The sequence below is a fragment of the Sinohyriopsis cumingii genome, chromosome 1, assembly GCF_028554795.1.
Source record: "Sinohyriopsis cumingii isolate HCF-2022 chromosome 1, ASM2855479v2, whole genome shotgun sequence".
NCBI lineage: Eukaryota > Metazoa > Mollusca > Bivalvia > Unionida > Unionidae > Sinohyriopsis > Sinohyriopsis cumingii.
In genome coordinates this window covers 153730967-153752441 of record NC_142961.1, presented here as the reverse complement: position 1 = coordinate 153752441, position 21475 = coordinate 153730967, and the positions used below count along the sequence as shown (strand labels likewise).

Here is a 21475-nt window from a genome sequence, read left to right as displayed (position 1 = left end):
CCAGAAAGAGAAGTGTTGATAATGGATGGATGGAGAAATAAACTGACACAAGCATAAAAATGACTGAACCAAAGAATTTTGAATGCCAAAAAGAACAGCTAAAAATGATTCTAAGAAGTGTACCAAGATTCACAGAGATATCTGGAACAGTTTTGAAGTCTTGTTGCAGAAATCAAAACATCAATTATGGATGGATAGATGTTGAGGCAAAAGGACAAAAACAAAACAAAAAAACATTTTAAACTAAAGAATTATGAAAATAGCAAAGGGCTCATTTGGATTACTAGTCTAAAATGTCGATCGAGTTTCAATGAAATGTCTCAAATGGTTTGAAATTTCAAATGGAAACCAAAGTGTGGATACTGAATGCATGGCTGGACATACCCAAGGACATCAGGAGTTCGTACAGTATGATTTTTAAACTTATAGTTTTATTCAATTGTCATAGTAAAAAATCTCATTTTTTATGTTTTCTTTCTAATATAGTCATTACATGTCAGGGACCTGTGATTCTTGAGAGTTAAGGAAAGGTGGTGCTTTCATAACCAGAGGGAATAAATTAGCAGCAACATCTAAAATCTCACTCATTAGCCAACCCTGAATTTACCCAATTTAAATAAAAACACATGAAGGTCCTGGGTGACTGTGATGCATGTTAAACTTTGCTATATGGGTAAACATTCAGTACAGAAGTGATTGACAGCCAGTTTTTGTCTCTGGTGATAATGTTAAACTTTGCTATATGGGTAAACATTCAGTACAGAAGTGACTGACATAGGCAGTTTTTGTCTCAGGTGATAATGTTAAACTTTGCTATATGGGTAAACATTCAGTACAGGAGTGACTGACATAGCCAGTTTTTGTCTCAGGTGATAATGTTAAACGTTGCTACATGGGTAAACATTTTGTACAGAAAAAATAGACATGTTCAGTTTTTGTCCCAGGTAACTGATCTAGCAGTTCATGTCCAAGGGGATAGTGATGTTAAACTTTGTTACATGGGTAAATATATATTACATAAGTGATTGAAATGAACAGTTTAGCAAGTTACATGGATATACATTTAGTACAGAAGTGATTGAAATTAACAGTTTAGCTTGTTACATGGATAAACATTTAGTACAGAAGTGACTGAAATGAACAGTTTAGCTTGTTACATGGATATACATTTAGTACAGAAGTGACTGAAATGAACAGTTTAGCTTGTTACATGGATATACATTTAGTACAGTAGTGACTGAAATGAACAGTTTATCTAGTTACATGGATATACATTTAGTACATAAGTGACTGAAATGAACAGTTTAGCTTGTTACATGGATATACATTTAGTACATAAGTGACTGAAATGAACAGTTTAGCTTGTTACATGGATAAACATTTAGTACAGAAGTGACTGAAATGAACAGTTTATCTAGTTACATGGATATACATTTAGTACATAAGTGACTGAAATGAACAGTTTAGCTTGTTACATGGATAAACATTTAGTACAGAAGTGACTGAAATGAACAGTTTAGCTAGTTACATGGAAAAACATTTAGATGAGAAGTCATTGAAATGAACGGTTTAGCTTGTTACATGGATATACATTTAGTAATAAGTGACTAAAATGAACAGTTTAGCTTGTTACATGGATATACATTTCGTACATATGTGACTTAAATGAACAGTTTAGCTTGTTACATGGATACACATTTAGTACAGAAGCCACTGATATGACCAGTTTGGGACCAAGTCAGTAAAAATGTTAACTTTGTTACATGGGTCAACATTTAGTAAAAGATTTACATTTTTGCAATAGAGGCACAAAATACAGATGATATAGAGTTAGAGATATATAATTAAATTAATAATGTGATAAAAATGAAAATGTGTGCTTTGCAAAACTAAAATATTCATGGGAATTTACCTAAGAATGGAAATGGTGGCATAGGACATGACTTCATCATAACTCTCATCCACAAAGACCTGTTTGTAACAGGAGTAGGGGTAGCGACTGGACATCACCTCCTCATAAAACTCAAATACCTGCAGAGAAAAATGTATTTCAAAAGTCTGCGAGAATGTACACTAAGATGACAAACCCCTTAATTTTCAAGAGGGAAAACATTATTCCTTTCGTTGAGTGCCAACTCTGTTGACCCCATTATTGAAACACACTGTGCACATTTCAATACACCAAAACAGGCAAGATGGGAATATAAACAGTACCAAGTATTTTGACACCCTTGTAAATGTTAAGTTAACATAAATAGTGCCAAGTATACTGACACCCTTGTTGTAGATGGTAACCTAAACAGTGCCAAGTATACTGACATCCTTGTAAATGGTAACATAAACAGTGCCAAGTATACCGACACCCTTGTAAATTGTAACATAAACAATGCCAAGTACACTGACACCCTTGTAGATGGTAATATAAACAGTGCCAAGTATACTGACACCCTTGTAAATGGTAACATAAACAGTGCCAAGTACACTGACACCTTTGTAGATGTTAACATAAACAGTGCCAAGTATACTGACACCCTTGCAAACTGCTTAAGGCCTATTGTGAACCACTAACAATACAAACCAAGACCATGCCAAGATAATACTGCAAATGTGCATCAGTCAAAAGTGACAGAATGGAAAAGGAACATCAAAATTTATTAGTAAGTGTGGTCAACACATAACCCAAATCTCATTCCCATAGAGAATATTTTCCTAGTCCTAAAGAACAATATAAGAAAACAACTCCAAAACAAAGGCACTCTGGATGAGGTGAAAAGCCTTCTACTCCACAAAAACTTGCCTGTGTTTTATACTCGGAGACAATTCGATGCTGCAGACAACTAATGATGTCCAAAAGTTACAAAATACTGAGGAAATAGTCTCATTATGGTAAGTTTTTAGTCATTTTATAATAAAACTTTATTCACTATGCATGGCAACTGAAATAATTGTCATCTGAGTATTGCACAAAACATACTAGTAAAAGGCTGTTTTACATTATTATTTGTTGAGCCAATGAAAACTAAGGACCCAGGGTGGCCAAATGGTCTAAGGCACTTGCCATAGCTGCCAACCTTCCATGCTCGCAATTAGTGAAAATAGGGATAAAAAGTCGTGAATTTTGACATGAATTAGTGAAAAATACTACGACAATAACTCCATCCACTCTGACCATCAATACTACACTATATCAAGATTGCAATATAAAACTAAAACACTACATATATGCAGAAATATATCTGCATTTCTATTTATTATGGTATTCATAAACTTCACGTGTTCTTGTGGTTATTTATCAAGACATGATACTGTGGCAGACTTGAACTTCCTCAACTGCTTGATCATAAATTTGTTTTCTAAACAGTTTAGATATATTGCCTGCTGGTTGATCCTGGTGACTAAAATTGCTGACAAATTTTCTGCAGCTAAGGAGGCCCTAAGTCTGTCTTATTTTTCCTCACTAGAGAAAATACTCTTTCACTGTCACTACTGCTGTGAGGAATGCTCAGGAGCTGCAGCACTTTTAGTTCTTTGACAGGAAAATTTAGAAGCGATTTTCGAGTCTGGGAACATTTGTAGGAACAAATGTTTAGCATGGTCTCCAGCTGATAAAGGTAGATTGTGTTCAACAAGAAAACTCACAAATAATGCTTCAGCGTTGGTAGCTTGCAGGTCTTCCGCTGATGGCTTAAAATATTCCAGAGCTGAAATCTGTGAATTCTAAATTTTCCCAACTTCTACGTGTTTTTTGCAACCAATGTGCTTTCTCACATTGTCTCTGCCACCATGCCCAATACTAAAATTTGTGGCACACTGCTTGCAAAAAGCATGATGTATATCAATGTTTAATGGCAGAATGCATGGCCTATTTTTGAATTAAACTTCACTTTTTGAGCAATACATTTCTTTTTCCTTGCTGGTGAATACATTTTCAAGATCTTACATGTGATGCTGAACGGTAACTCAAATCAGTGTTGGTGATGCATGTGCAGAGCAAAATTCCAGTTAGGCCCCAGTTTCTCTCAAAAGCATTTGTAAAACTACTCTTATACATATTGATTTGTTGTTCTAGAGTTTAACGCCATTTTTTAGCACATGATAGGCTATACATGGCGGCCAGTATAACTGGTGGAGGAAGAACCTTGGAAAACCCAGGGAAGAACCACCTACCCACGAGAAGCTACTGGCAGGCTTTCCCACATATCCACGCTAGCCGAGCCTTGGACTCGAATCCACGCAGACAGAGGTGAGATGGCAGTGATCCGGAACGGTAAGCGCTTAGACCACTCGGCCACTCGGGGCCCCCCTTATACATATTGATTAAAATAGGCTAAAATGCTTGCTACCGGGCCAACTGTACTAATCGGCTGTAGTTCTACTAATATCGCGACCAGCAGTACCAGACCATTTCGGCAACTGCCAATATCACGATTAGTGCTTAACGGGAAATCTGTAATTTTTTAAAGATTTAAAATAGTTGAGAATTGGAGAAATTGTGAACTTTTGGACTCGCGGCATGAGTCCGTGAATCGCTGAAAAAGTCATGAAATTCATGCCAAATTCGTGAGGGTTGGCAGCTATGCTTGCCTTTACAGACTGCTGACACCTCATCACTCTCCACATGGGTTTAAGTCTTGGGCTCGGCCAACATGGGTATGTGAGATAGCTTCCCATGGGTCAGTGGTTCTTCCAAGGGGTGTTCCCATGGTTCTTCCTTCACCAGATATACTGGCTGCCATGTATAGCCTATCTTGCAATGAAAAATGGTGTTAAACTCACAATATCAAACATCAAACAAATAAAAACCATTCCTGTCAAACTTGTATGATAAAAACGAACCATCACATGTCTCTTAGTGCACTTATGTGTGTGTCAAGCTAATGGTATAAAAATCAACAATGAAGATCTTACACAAGTATTCTCTTACTATGAGATGAATGACTTCTATCATTTGTGTATCAATGAGCAAAACAATGAAATTATTTCAGTTTGAAATTCAAAATTTTCATGTGAAACTAGTTGAAACCAATTTTTGGAGTAAAATATGTTTCTTTGATAATAATTAACCCTCATAATACCTTAGGAGTATGACTCCTACCCTGCAAGTCCAGCCATCCTAAGTTAACTTTTAGCTCAAATGAAAGTCATAAGCTGTCCACCCACATAGGTGTGAGTCGGACTAGAGCATACCTGTCAACTCTCTTGGCGGGAGAAAAAAATCCAGATTTTTGGGGTCGTTTCATGCCTACCTCCTGATTTTTGCACAGAACTCCTGATTATTACATTTTTCTTCAATATAACTGCTGGGTATCAATGAAGTGCTTCCAGTCCATCTGTACTTAAGAATATCTTAACATCCCAAGGCTTGTTATACCTCTGTTGAACGCTGGGATTTCTGCATGAAACACAGGTGTGTATTTTATAGTATACTTTATTAAAATTTAAATGCAGTTGTTTTTGCAAAATGAAAGATCTGTGGACATTCAGGTCTTATAGTTGTCTCGACATAAGATGGTCCACCACTTTATCAGACTGTGGTAATCACATGAATGTAGACTGATCTTTCTTCACCAAGAGGTCAACTAATGCTGGGACTTGATATACCTCTGTTGACAGAACAGAGGGAGGACGATAAAATTTAGGTGGTAGCAGGCAAAAAACAATTGATGCACAGAAGGCTAAGTCCTCACTAGCCATTAATGGGTCAAATAAAGATGAGAGTTTAATTCATTGAATAGCAATAAATGGAGTGACGCCGATGTTTCCTGTGACAACTGAGATGGTGTTGTGAAGCTTGCCATGAGTGACTGTAAACAAAAGTAACTTTGGTATGGACAGGATTTAGTGGTAATCCCTATATATGTGAAACCCTTCTAAACAAAACAAAACCTATTTGTGTGAACCCTTCAAAACAAAACAAAACCTATATCTAAGCGGGAGCTATAATGTACTTGGGAGGACATGATTTTGGAGGTAGTAGTCATACCCTTAAGGTATTATGATTGGGCAATATATCTAAAGTTTCTATTTATTTATTCATAGCATCAAAGATGTATCAAACTTGCATTCTATAGCAGTCCTGGGCAACTTCCTTCAGATCATGTGTCAGATAAGTGATTTGTAAAGCCAGACCCTATCATGTAAATAAACTGACAAAACGTTGTGGGCAATAGTTCTATCGTATCCTTATATTTCTTCTACTGATAGTTAAACTGACCTGATCCATGAGCTTAGAGGATTTGAATTATGAATAATGCAAGGCACCAAGCCCTTACTTATGACTAATGCAATGTACTAAGCCCTTACTTATCAATAATGCAAGACACCAAGCCCTTACTTATGAATAATGCAATGTACTAAGCCCTTACCTCATGAAGAAATCCTGTTGTGTGTTTCAGTATAGGCATTAAATGTGGTAAGCAGAAGTGGGTGACTTCATGCATATATGGGTCAACAAGAATCTCAAATGGGCTGAAATTTAAATGACATGTAATAATTGAAAAATGTGAAAAGTACATCAATTTAAAAGTTAATTTCTGTTATAATAAGGGTGGTGGATGGTAGACACTAATGAGAATAGAAATAAATGGACAAAAACCAGATTTCAAAGAATATTTAGTACAACTATATAGATTCAAAAATATGGATTTACAGTAACTTTGCTAAATCAATACAAAATCAAATTTCTGAATATGTCTAATAATGTCTGATCTACATGTTTGCACATTTTCTCTGGAGTCTGATGCTCGAGTGGAATCTGTCCATACTCTAAGATCCGGATGATTAATGTTTCCGTCATTCAGTACACCATCACAGACATTAACTACTTACCCTAATGCCAGAGCAATGTTAGGGGCAGCCGTAGGGATTGACATGAAGTAATGGAAGGTTTTCTGTCTCTTATCTGGAGTGTAGATGACCTCAATAAGATCACCACAGGAAACTGCAGTCATGTCAATGTCCACTGTGAATTCTAACTTCCAGGTGCAGGGTTCAGAATAAGTGTCTACACATGGAAACCACAACCTACAGAACCAGAAGGTATAAATTTGAGACAATTTCAAAAGGCAGTAAATCAAGAAATAACATTAATGGAAAAAGATGCATTAATGTTCAGCTAATACAAATGACATTTCTATCTGATATTACTTTTACCAGGGGAAGACAGACTGAAACAAAACAAGAAACTCACATTTTTAAAAGGACCAAGTAGCCAAGAGCTTTTTCATTTCAAAACAAATATAAACACAGCTGTATAAATTTTCATACTCATTTTATAATCATTTCACCTCAAGCACACAATTGTGCCACTCTGTTTGTTCATTTAATAATCAATACTTAAACATAAATAATTTCATGATAAATTATTATCAATATTCATTATAAACATTTTAAAATCTAAAGCTTTTGAAACCAGGCTAAATACATTTAAGATTGTCCACCTGTCAACATGGTCTACCAATCAATAAGGTTTAGGACAGCAAGTGCACAATATGAAGTTAAGCCATAGACTGGTAAATGATTTCATATTTGGTTGAGGTGTTTTTTTATTAATATGCTTTAGGACAGTAGTTCCAAACATGTGGGCTGCAGAGACCTGGGGGTTCACGGTGGCCATGGGATTATTCTAAAGGGCATGGATTTTCTCAATTAACAGAGCATAAAAGTACAATTATCAGCATGTGGGGGTCCAGAAACATTTTTGAAGTTAAGAAGGATACCTCATATTTAAAAGGTTGGTAACCACTGTTCTAGGATTTACTACCAGTAAGTGCTGATCTCTGTTGAATTTATTGAGGCATATACAATACTGCTATCAACTTATTTAACAACTCATTGATCAGAAAATAAAGTTTATCTTTTCTTTGTTTAAAATGACATAACATTACAAGACCACCCCTATATAAACACAGTGGCATCTTCCATTCATGTAAACATCCTACCATCACCTGTACCTGGAAGAATTTTCATGGCCATAAGTAAACAGGTGTGCACCTCTCTCCACAAGACTACCCTCCATGTTGGGTACCACAAATTGGATCCCTGACTTGGGCTGCTCCAAGGAAAACTCTATACACACTCGAATAGGACGCAACTCTGGAGCGAAAATGAAATGATGATAATGATGCTGATGATTGTGATAACAATGCTGATTATGGTGTTAATGATGATAATGATGATGATGATGATGATGGCGATGGTGATAAATGATGCTGATTAAGTGCTAATGATGATGATTATGGTGATAATAATGATGATAACAATGGCTTAATATTCATTTTGTGATTAAAATCTCATCATTATCAAGCTTGTTACATTTAGAAAAACAAAGTAAATTAATAAAAAATAAAATTATGCCTACATGTATTTAGCAAAATCAGTTAAAAGTATACCAATTTAGCAACAATAACTAAAAGTATATCTATTTAACAATAACAGTTCAAAGTATACCAATTTAGTAACAACAGTTAAAAGCATAACAATTTAGCAACAATTATAAAATGTATATGTAAACAGCATTACTGAAATACTTCTATTTCCTAAACAAAGATTAAACATAATGAACTTTCAAGTAAATAAACATTTTGCAACTATTTGCAAAAGTTAAGCAAAGTCAATGCTGTATTTATTGTAAGCATTTGAAAGGTTTATTTTTCGGGTTTTTATTAATGTTGTTGACTGCTTTCCATGAATTGTTTACTTATATGGGAGAAACTTATTACCTGCAACAACGGGGAAGGCTTCAGGTGGCAGCCTGATGGTAACTTCTCCATTACCATTGTCAGAATCTACAGCATTCATGGCAGCCAGGTGACAGGTCTCATAGTAATCAAGGTTTCTCCTTGCAAAAAAATTTAAGCATGTTAGCATGTAACCCATAGTGCCACAGACAACCTTTCTAACTCTAAGGATAGTATAGATAGAAAAACTTCATGTTGATTTTTGCTGGGACAAGGGTTAAAGATTCTTGAGGTAATAATCACCACCAGTTACTCACATGTATCTACAGTTCAATATTGTGCCATGGGTTCTATTGATTATATAAGAAGGTATCAATGGCATTCAAAAGGATATCTGTCATGAAAAAGCAGTAACCTTCCACATATCTTTAAATTCAAACACCAAAACACTTTTACATTTTGTCTAGTGATTGAACATATAACAGATGTCATGCCATTCTTGTCTTCTTGCATTATATGAAAAACATAAAAAATAGTCACTAATTCTGCACAAGGTACTCATTTTCATTATTCAACAATCCTTAACCCTAGACAGTTCTGATTTTTGTTATTACACACTGAAAAATATTGAAAATGCTAATCAGTGACAAAAAGGAATGTGAGAAAAATATTCTGCATGTATGGTCTTCAGTTGACATCATAAATTTACATTCCAAGAATATTTCTTTTTGATAAATATCTTCAGTATGTTGGATCATGTTGCCACCCCCCATTATCTAATGATAATGATACACTGTATAATAAGATATTGTACAATGTACAGTCAGATACAGTGTAATGACACTGTATAATGACATACTTTACAATGTACAGTGAGGTACAGTGTAATGACCCTGTATAATGACATACTTTACAATGTACAGTGAGGTACAGTATAATGGCACTGTACAATGACATACTTTACAATGTACAGTGAGGTACAGTGTAATGACCCTGTATAATTACATACTTCACAATGTACAGTAAGGTACAGTATAATGACACTGTACAATGACATACTTTACAATGTACAGTGAGGTACAGTATAATGACACTGTATAATTACATACTTTACAATGTACAGTGAGGTACAGTATAATGACACTGTATAATTACATACTTTACAATGTACAGTGAGGTACAGTATAATGACACTGTATAATTACATACTTTACAATGTACAGTAAGGTACAGTATAATGACACTGTACAATGACATACTTTACAATGTACAGTGAGGTACAGTATAATGACACTGTGTAATTACATACTTTACAATATAATGAAATCCTTTTTGAGATACTTTATAATGAGACACTGTATTATGGTCTACTCTATAATGAAATATTGTACAAGATACTTTATACTGAGATACTGTTTAATGAAATACTCTATTTGATAATGTATAATAAAATATTGTATGAGATACTTTACAATGAGACACTGTATTAATAAAATACTGTATAAAGTGATACTGTATAATGAAATATTATGAGATACTATATAATGAAATACCGTATAATGAGATACTTCATAATGAGATACTGTATGATACACTGTATAATGAAATACCGTATAATGAGATACTTCATAATGAGATACTGTATGATACACTGTATAATGAAATACCATATAATGAGATACTTCATAATGAGATATGTATGATACACTGTATAATGAAATACCGTATAATGAGATACTTATAATGAGATACTGTATGATACACTGTATACTGAAATACTGTATGATACACTGTATAATGAAATACCATATAATGAGATACTTTATAATGAGATACTGTATGATACACTGTATAATGAAATACTGTATGATACATTGTATAATGAAATACTGTATAATGAAACATGGTATAATGAGATACATAATTACTGGTTTTTTTAGTACATGAGTGAACATATTTCTATGAACACTGAAACATCTTATAATTATATAAAACATTTGGTTAATATGTAATGTGCACCGTTTTGGGTGAAATGTAGTAAATGTATGAAAAGAAAAGCTTTTAAGACTCGCTGTGAAAATGCGTTATTTTCTGTGCAGACAAGAACATTAACAGTGAGAACAATATGTTAGTGTCTAAATGGAATAATGATATACATACAAATTGACCTGTTAGTGTCTAAATGGAATAATGATATACATACAAATTGACCTGCTGTAACGCACTGGAAAAATATACTAAATAACTTTATTAAATAATTATGGTAGATACAACTTTTTTTAAAGCTAATAAAACATTTTTTAATAAAGTTTTTCTGAATCTGTATCTAATAGGGAATGTCGGAGAATCGCTGTATGATGTCACAAGTGTTTGCAGAGCTCTGGTCAGCAGAACCACGAAGGAACAAGACGAAATACATGTACATGTACATGTATTATCAAATGAAGCACATATTATGAATTCTGGAATTAAAATCTCCCATTAAAACACATTTATTTGAAGAATACATGATAGTAATTTAGGATCCAAATGTATCCATTTCATCTATAGTATAAAACCTTGATTCTGAATGAGAAATATAGAAGAATCAAAAATAAATGTCATCATCTGTTCCAGAACCCATTTTATCGACTTTAAACCAAGGTATGGAGTCAGACTGAATGATAGTTACAGAAGGAGAGATATCATTTTTTGACAACATCACAGTTAGTTGTCAAATATAGAGTGAGCTTATTGTCTTCTGCCAACCAAACCCCCCATGTGACCATTCCCAATGACATCACAGCGATGATGGCTATTTTCTAATATAAGACATATATTTTTATTTAATACTTGAATATTTTAACCAACACAAGTATGCTATCTGATATATGTATTTTATCTATGTATGGATCAAGAAGTCTTAAAATAAGTAATTCATATAATATTTTTATATACCATAAACCCCCAAAAAACAAACACAATTCATACTCACTTTTTATCATCCCCCTGGCAGATTTCAAGTGTAGGATCATTGTAGAGGAAAGCTGCCTCCCACATATCATTTATGGATACTCTGTAGATGCCTGATTAGTGTTAAGGGAATATTTTTGGCTGCAGAATCATTCACAAGACTCGACTAAATGCCTTTTTTGTGACAACTCTTTACAACTGCTTATATATGAAACAGGTTTAGGCAGCTGAGTAAACAGGCTTTACTCCTGGTCGAATGATGGAAAAATAAGTCAATTTCAATTACTGACGCGTTAGAATATGGTGCACATAGCAACATAGTCACCAATTTGTTTAAATTTTACGATTTGGTAATAACTGAAATCTCATGTTCAATAATGCCTGATTCAGAATGAACATAAAAATTTTATTGCTAATTTTCCTTTACTGGATAATGAATTCAAACAATGCTACTATTACTAAGCTCATGTGGCCTACATGATTAGAATGTCTGCCTCAAATGCAGAAGGTCGCAGGTTCAAACCCTGGCTGAGTCATACCAAAGAATTATAAAAATGGTAAACAGCTGCATCTCTTTACATCCTTGGAAGAGGAGATGCTCATTACAGAATGCCCAGTTTGGGAATAATTTTGAAATGGAATATTTTTCCATTCCTATGGTGCCAGTACTAATGTCTCTCACAGACAAAAGTATGATTATAACACAAAAGTCAACCCCATCCTGATGAATATAGCTTTGTTGCAAAATAGTAAATTAGTTTGTACATTGAGTTGTAAAAGGATCCGGCACTGCTTGCTGTTGATCTTCAATCTTCGAAGATCGGGATGCAATGGGTGTAATGCCAGTTCAACATAACCCTATGATAAAAATAATAAGTCCATAACATTTCAAACTCTGCATAAAAGATAGAAGAAATACTGCTACTTAACAATATTTAATCATTTAGTTTAATATCTTAAACTCTGCAAATTAAATATTTGAGTTGACAAGATGATTTTACTTGGAAATGAAAGCAATATTTATCTTGTTGGAAATATGTTATTCTATCAGATGTGTGAAATAAAACTTAATATGCCATTTTTCCATAAAAGAATGTTCCAGCCATAAAAAGCAATGTGATACAATATATCAGAGATCTCCCAAGAAATTTTGGAAGGACTGTATTTTCTGAAATTCTTCAAACTACAAAATATAATTACTTTTTCCTGTCTGAAAACATCTTAAAATATGATATACAAGCAACAAGTTTCATTTATGATTTAAATTATCAAAAACTAGGCGTCACATTTAACTATTCATTCAGTTGTGGATACAGATGACAAATAGCATTTGTATATAACTATGTTATGCACCTGCGAATAGAAAATGTTAAAAGAAGAAGAATGTATGGGCAGTGTCGACTGTAATCTTGATGATCATCAGGAAACAATTGGTGAAGAACAATACTTTGGTAGTGCCATTAGGAAGCTTACTAACTATGGGGAAACTGCTAGCATAGTAAAATGATTTGGCAATGTCAACAGTAATCTTGTTAACTATGGTGAAACTGCTAGTATAGTAAAATGATTTGGCACTGTTAATAGTAATCTTGCTGATCAGATGCCATAAAATGATCGGGCAGTGTCATCAGTAATCTTACTAACCATGAGGAAACAATTGGTATAATAAAATGACTGGGCAGTGTCAACAGTAATCTTGTTAACCATGGGGAAACTACTGGTATAGTAAAATGACTGGGCAGTGTCAACAGTAATCTTGTTAACCATGAGGAAATGACTGGTATAGTAAAATGATAGGGCAGTGTCAACAGTAATCTTGTTAACCATGGGGAAACTACTGGTATAGTAAAATGATAGGGCAGTGTCAACAGTAATCTTGTTAACCATGGGGAAACTACTGGTATAGTAAAATGACTGGGCAGTGTCAACAGTAATCTTGTTAACCATGGGGAAACTACTGGTATAGTAAAATGACTGAGCAGTGTCAACAGTAATCTTGTTAACCATGAGGAAACGACTGGTATAGTAAAATGATAGGGCAGTGTCAACAGTAATCTTGTTAACCATGGGGAAACTACTGGTATAGTAAAATGACTGGGCAGTGTCAACAGTAATCTTGTTAACCATGGGGAAACTACTGGTATAGTAAAATGACTGGGCAGTGTCAACAGTAATCTTGTTAACCATGAGGAAACTACTGGTATAATAAAATGATAGGGCAGTGTCAACTGTAATCTTGTTAACCATGGGGAAACTACTGGTATAGTAAAATGATAGGGCAGTGTCAACAGTAATCTTGTTAACCATGGGGAAACTACTGGTATAGTAAAATGACTGGGCAGTGTCAACAGTAATCTTGTTAACCATGAGGAAACTACTGGTATAATAAAATGATAGGGCAGTGTCAACAGTAATCTTGTTAACCATGGGGAAACTACTGGTATAGTAAAATGACTGGGCAGTGTCAACAGTAATCTTGTTAACCATGGGGAAACTACTGGCATAGTAAAATGACTGGGCAGTGTCAACAGTAATCTTGTTAACCATGAGGAAACTACTGGTATAATAAAATGATAGGGCAGTGTCAACAGTAATCTTGTTAACCATGGGGAAACTACTGGTATAGTAAAATGACTGGGCAGTGTCAACAGTAATCTTGTTAACCATGGGGAAACTACTGGTATAGTAAAATGACTGGGCAGTGTCAACTGTAACCTTGTTAACCATGGGGAAACTACTGCTATAATAAAATGATAGGGCAGTGTCAACTGTAATCTTGTTAACCATGGGGAAACTACTGGTATAGTAAAATGACTGGGAAGTGTCAACAGTAATCTTGCTAAATATGGGGAAACTACTGGTATAGTAAAAGGATAGGACAGTGTCAACAATAATCTTGCTACCCATTGGGGAAACTATTAGGGTAGTAAAATGATTACTCTGCCAAGTTGTACTAGGGGTCCATTACAAAAGTGCAGCATAACTAGGAAACTATGACTTGATGAGAAACTGTAGCAAGACCAATAATGGCCCTGGAAGAACAATATAAGTAATTTTTTATGTCATAAAATGTTCCCATACTCAGTAAGTTCATCTTATTCAAGAAGCAAAATTCTAGCCATCTCATTGTCAATATAAAAACTGTGTGATTAAGTACAAAAAAAGTTAAAATCTTTTCGGCATATTGAGACGTTTCCTTCAAATTCATAAAGGCTTATACTTGTGAAACTTTTAAATTTAGAATATTGTAACTAACAGAAGACACTTACGATCAGAGAACGACGGTGAAAGTTGAAGGCAGTAATACAGAGGATCTGATGGGCTGCAAAGTAAATGACATCTTATCATTACGCAGTTCCGAATTACTAGATTTTGTATAACAAACACGATGGCCCATTTTACTAGGTAGGTCTACTTGATGGCCCATTGTACTTGGTGGGCCTACTTGATGGCCCATTGTACTAGGTGGGCCCACGTGATGGCCCATTGTACTTTTTTGGTGGGCCCACATGATGGCCCATTGTCCTAGGTGGGCCCACTTGATAGCCCATTGTATTTGGTGGGTCTACTCAATGGTCCATTTTACTTGGTGGGCCTACTTGATGGTCCATTTTACTAGGTGGGCCCATTTGATGGCCCATTGTACTTGGTGGGCCCAATTTATGGCCCATTGTACTAGGTGGGCCCCACTTGATGGCCCATTGTACTTTGTGGGCCTACTTGATGGCCCATTTTACTAGGTGGGCCTACTTGACGGCCCATTGTACTAGGTGGGCCCACTTGATGGCCCATTTTAATTGGTGAGCCTACTTAATGGCCCATTTTACTAGGTGGGCCTACTTAATCAAAAAAGTATTTTATAGCATCTACTTATAAAAAGCCAGTTCATGCTGTGCAAATGTTTCTAAACACAAATAATATATGATGTGAATATACTTTACTGTAATACTGGAGATGTTTCCTGCTGTTTTATATTTTAATTTTGCTTTTACTATATTTTTTTATGGTGTCAATCATAGGCACAGTAGGGCCATGAAAGTTCCTTTCAACACGAAATGTCTACCTTTAAATTTGTGGAAGGGAGAGGTGCCTTCTTTCTAAAGTCCTGACAAAATCTGAGCTGTAATAGTAAAACTGTCAAAAGGTCTTGTATTTCTCCCCGTGGTGTAGCTGTGATGCAGAGCCTAGTTATGGCAAGCCAAAAGTGTCACTCTCAAAGCAAGCTTTTATAGTAAACCCACAATTTTATACAGTGCATTGGCATTAAGGCCATTAGGATACAAGGTATCTAAAATATGAATCCAGTAAGTTCCTTTTATAAGTCTATTCATGTCACCATGCACAATATATATTGGCATGAAAGAAAAGTTAAATAGAGAGTAATTCTTGGTGTTAAAGTGTGTCGAAATATTAGAGGAAAACTGTGAAAAATGCTTTTTATATGAAAGCGATGATTATTCATTCTCATAAAAACTTATTGAAGTGTTTGTCCAACATATTGCATGCTACATTTTTTGCAGGTTATCAAATAAATCACATCATTTGATATGCGGTTAGTGTTGTAACGCAGAGAAAATACCTCTTTTGTATTAGTGCTACTATACTATACCAATCACAAATAATCTTCCATTTGGCATCATACAAGTTAGACATTGATCTTCTCCTGAAATGAAAGATGCACTTGGCAAATTTTCTTTGCAGAGAGATTGAAAATGAATAATCTGTGGAGAGTTGTGAAGGATAGAGTGCTTGTGATGGCTGTGAAGAGTTGTGAAGGATAGAGTGCCTGTGATGCCTGTGGAGAGTTGTGAAGGACAGAGTGCCTGTGATGCAACAGGTTCTTTCTCATCGGAGATCTACTTGCAGATCAAAAAGATCATTGAACCACCATCACTGGGGTCAAAGATTGGCAATCCAAATGAACTGCACAGTGGAGTGCCTGAAATTGTGAAGGAAAGTTCCCCAAAGTTGGTACAGAGAGTCTGCGACACACTGGTGGAACAACCCATTCCATGTGGACTATTTCCTCCCTATGTTCTTCCTGCCAGGAATGTGGTGAACTTGGAGGGCAATTCTTCTGAAGTAGCCCAGTGAAGGAGGTTCCAATCCACCATGCAGAAAGAAGGTGCACATGTGCCTCCTTGTCTCTGGAGGTACACTATCAGTGATGTTTTGTCTGAGGAGACCATCACAATGCGATCTTTATTTTGGTGGATGCAGCCTTGAAGGCCTAAGAACACTGGCCTTATTTCTAAATTGTTGATGTGGAGGGATTTTTCTTCCCGGGACCATGAACCCTGAAGAATGAGTCCCTTCTGTTCTAGATGGGCGCCTCTCTCTGAACCTGACACATCTACAAACAGGTAAGAATGCAGTTCTGGGGGGTGCATGGATTATACAGCTAAAAACCAGTCCTGATTTGTTCACCAGATTGGATGATGGTGTAAATTCCAACCCAGAGAAATTGGAGCATTCAAGTGAGCCCTGTTTAGTTTCCATACCACTAAAGGAACAACTGGAGTGGATGTAAGTGTATTCTTCCTAGGGGAACCAGGTCTGTGGTCCATTGTGGCATTCAAGATCCCTGGTAGGAATGAAATAAAAATGAGTTAATAATGTGATTTTTATTCGCAGTGACTTTTTTTTTAAAGAATTTATCTCGATATTGACAAAGTCTTGAGATAGAGCGAGCTTTGATTTCTCCAAGTTTGGAAGAAGACCCAGCCTGGTCAATATGGAATAACTACAAGACAGATCTCATCTGAGACATTATTGTGGTTAAACCAATCATCAAAATATTGACCTAGTGACCTTAAATAGACTCCTATGACCAATGTTCCTTCTAAGCTGTGTGTGTGTGTGTGCAAATGCACACTGGTTGCAAAACCTGTGCAAACAAGAAAATAATGAGCACACACAAGATAAAATTTTGCCAATTTTTTGTGTCTATGCACTTAGCATAAATTGGCATACTAAACCTTACAAATATCTAATGTTCTTACTGATATTTTAGACAAATACTATAATATTAACCGCATAATCATAGTAAGTCTAAGACGGTTCACTTTGGAGTACACACATTTTTATTCTGCTTCTGAAATGTTGCACTTAATAACTTTTCTGCTCACACAGCTCCAAACAAATTAGAGGGAACATTGCCTATGACTTTGGTAAACTCTCTGTGTGTGGAGACTTTGTAGAATTGCTGAGCTTGAAATTGGAAGACCTACCAATCCAAGCAAAACTGGAGGACTTCCTGTGTAGAGGAAAGATAGGGATGTGATAGTATGCATTCTGAAGATTGATGGAGACCAGCCAATCACCAGATCTTAATGCATTCTTGGCCAAGGCTGTGGTCTCCATCTTGAATGGTTCCTCCAGCAGAAATCTGTTTAAAGAGAAAAGACCTATAATTAGATGGGGCTTTTCACATTTCTTGGGAATCAGAAAACTCTGGGAGTAGATGGCAGGAGATCTATTAAATCCTTTCTACCATACCCTTCTGAGGAAGGGAGTAACCTCTTCCTTTAAGCGCACCACATTTAACTATAGACAGAAACTTGGTGCCCTTGCAAGAGGGAAATTCTGGAACCAAAGCGGGAGCCATCTTTTATGATAGAAAGGACCCAGCCATCAACTGTTGTGCTTGACCAAGCCTTTGAAAAGAGGTTTAGCCTGGCGCTAACAGGACCCTAAGTTAAAGGTATGTGAAGCAGGAGAGGAAGCAAGTCTCTACGGCTGTCTGACCTTGTCCCTAAGAAAGGGTGAAGGCTTCCTCCATGGGGCCTTTTGGCACCCATTCAGGGCCTGCCTTATTGGAGGGTTCTCTGAAATGGGTTTTCATGACAAGGATTAGAGATGCAAGTCCACTTTTAATAGGACTGGAGCTGCAAGTCCACTTTTAATAGGATTGGAGTTGCAAGTCCACTTTTAATAGGATTGGAGCTGCAAGTTCACTTTTAATAGGATTGGAGCTGCAAGTTTACTTTTAATAGGATTGGAGTTGCAAGTCCACTTTTAATAGGATTGGAGCTGCAAGTTTACTTTTAATAGGATTGGAGTTGCAAGTCCACTTTTAATGGTCAGGATTGGAGCTGCAAGTTCACTTTAAATAGGATTGGAGCTGCAAGTTCACTTTTAATAGAATTTGAGCCACAAGTCCACTTTTAATGGTCAGGATTAGAGATGCAAGTTCACTTTTAATAGGACTGGAGCTGCAAGTCCACTTTTAATAGGATTGGAGCTGCAAGTTCACTTTTAATAGGATTGGAGCTGCAAGTTCACTTTTAATAGGATTGGAGCTGCAAGTTCACTTTTAATAAGATTGGAGCTGCAAGCCAGGGCTAGAGCTCCAGTTTCTTTTAATGGTTAAGATTAGAACTCCAAGTCCACTTATAATGGTCAGAATTACAGCTTCAAGTCCACTCTTAATGGTCAGGATTAGCAATACATGTCCATTTTTAATGGATAATATAATAGAATTCTAAGTCCACTTTGAATGGCTAAAATTAGAATTTCAGTTCATTTTCAATCGCTACAATCAGAATTGCACATCCAGTTTGAATGGCTAGGATCAGAATGGCATGTTCACTTTTAATGGCTAAGATTAGAGTTACAAGTCCACTTCTAATAGCTAAGATCAGAACTGCAAGACAAGCTTTAAAAGCTAAGATTGGAATTGCATGTCCACCAACAGAGACTAGGATTAGAACTGCAAGTCCACTTTTAAATGCCTAAAACTGCTTTGTAGGTCAAGTGGGTACTTGTGCATTGTTACAACTTGATGTTCTTAAACTAAGTAGCAGAAAAGATAAAAAATGAATGAATAATTTGTTTGCCTAGAATACAAAGTGAAAACTTGAAAAGAACTTACAGTATTGTAATTTATATTCTATCACAGGTCCGAATGTATGAAGATCAAATTGAATTCCAGTTGTATTCCAAATAAATTCTGACACTGAATATGTTGATGAGCCTGTAGTCTCAAATGTGCTAATGTGCCAGTGGCTTGAATGTGCTAAGTCTTTTGATGTATCACAATAATACAACCCAAAATATGTTCTTGTCTGAATTCACTATAATTCTAAATTAATGTTTTAGTCCAAAATTATTAAAAAGCGCTTTGTAATTCCGGTGAATAATTTGAATAAATAATTCCACCCAAACTATCACAATAAAAAGACTGATTCTGCTTCAGATTTTAAGGCAAGAATGAGTCATTTTCCCAGTCAACATCTTATATAAAATTCTAAGACACAATAATAGAACCAGGATGTAGGTCAGTCTACTCTCTGAAATACTCAAAGTTATCAACAAGTTTAGGAACTTCCAAGTGAAAAACTATGTCATAAACTAGATTCAAATAAACATGTTTACCTCCAAATATAATGATTCGAATACTTAATCCACATTCATAGAGAAATATTAGCTAAGTGTTATGTTGTATACAATGTAACTGTTAGTGATCAAGTACATGATGACCTTATCCTACAATGTAAGATGCTTCACTTGATAATTATGTTGTTAGTGCGATGTCTTACTGCCTAAATAACAGCCTTCTGTAGCACATTGCCAAGTCGACTAACAGAAGAATGAGAGGTCAAATTTTCAGGAATATCTCGAACACCTGACAGCCCATATTGACACTCTTCCACAAATTTAAGTCTAATCGGTATACTTACTTTGTTGTCTTTATTCTGACAGTAGCAAATGATACATTTTCATATTCTGACGGAATAAAAATCTCACAGTAGCAAATGATACATTTTCATATTCTGACGGAATAAAAATCTCACAGTAGCAAATGATACATTTTCATATTCTGCTGACACATTTCAGATGGCTGAAATGCACACTGGGAATGCCAAAATCAGATTATGTTGAAGTAATATTTCTTTAAAGAAACAAATAAAAATATACTAAAACCCCCAAAAATGTTTAGAAAGCCTTGTTTTGCTGAATTATCTTTCAAACTAATTTTAACATTGCTGGTTTTCATTGCATTCCAAATCACTGAAATACAGGTCAATGGAACTTGAAAAACAACAATGATCGTGTGAGAATTTGAATTTATTAGAAACAGACATTAGAATAAGTTAAGACTGCCTAAATCAACATGAATTTAATTTTTGTGGAAAAGCATCACTATATGCTGCCAAGTTGTGAGATATTCCTGAAAATTTGGCATCTTTCTCTGATGTCAGTCAGCAAGAAAACACTCTACACAAGGATGTTATTTAGGCAGTAAGATGTCTTACTAAAAACATAAATGTTAAGTGCAGTGCCTTACAGTGTAGGACTAACTATGACCTTGATTTTGGACAAAGTCAAGAACAAAATACTGATATGCATAACATAAAATCATTAAAACAACAACAAAATAATACAAGTTAAATGTACATAACAGTACATAAAGATTTGGTAAACAAAATGCATTCATGTTTTATGATAAGTGTTTGGAATCATTTACGGTTGTGCTGAGATGTAATTTGAGAGGAATTATTTATTTCAATTAATCACTGGAATTAGAAAGTACCCATAGGTATTTGGAACCAAAATACTACTTTGGGATTACTGAAAACTCATTAAAAACATTATGGATTGTATAATTGTGGTACATCAGAACATTCAAGACTTAAAAAATCGGATGTTCAAGACTATTTGTACATCAAGACCATCAAGACTATTGAATTAAGTTGGATTTTCACTTTTAATTCTTGGAAAATAAATTGTATAATTGTAATAAATTGTATAATTTTACTAAACTTGTTGGTATCGCTACTTTCCATTGCAAAGTTTAAGACCTAGGGCCGCAACACTTAAATTTCCTCACTCTTATACATCTG

At 35.3% G+C, this 21475-nt stretch overlaps 1 protein-coding gene across 1 annotated transcript in view; it reads right to left on the bottom strand.

The window, feature by feature from the left end:
* The window catches only part of LOC149808185 (transcription initiation factor TFIID subunit 2-like), a 134246-nt gene that overhangs the window by 105615 nt on the left and 7156 nt on the right, over positions 1-21475 (bottom strand). The window contains exons 2-9 of the mRNA XM_089974372.1: positions 14900-14952; positions 12416-12488; positions 11653-11743; positions 8721-8839; positions 7953-8094; positions 6829-7023; positions 6366-6468; positions 1913-2031 (exon numbers count right to left, since the gene is read on the bottom strand). Of these exons, the coding sequence (XP_089830498.1) occupies positions 1913-2031; positions 6366-6468; positions 6829-7023; positions 7953-8094; positions 8721-8839; positions 11653-11743; positions 12416-12488; positions 14900-14952 (895 nt within the window). The remainder of the gene's footprint in view (positions 1-1912; positions 2032-6365; positions 6469-6828; positions 7024-7952; positions 8095-8720; positions 8840-11652; positions 11744-12415; positions 12489-14899; positions 14953-21475) is intronic.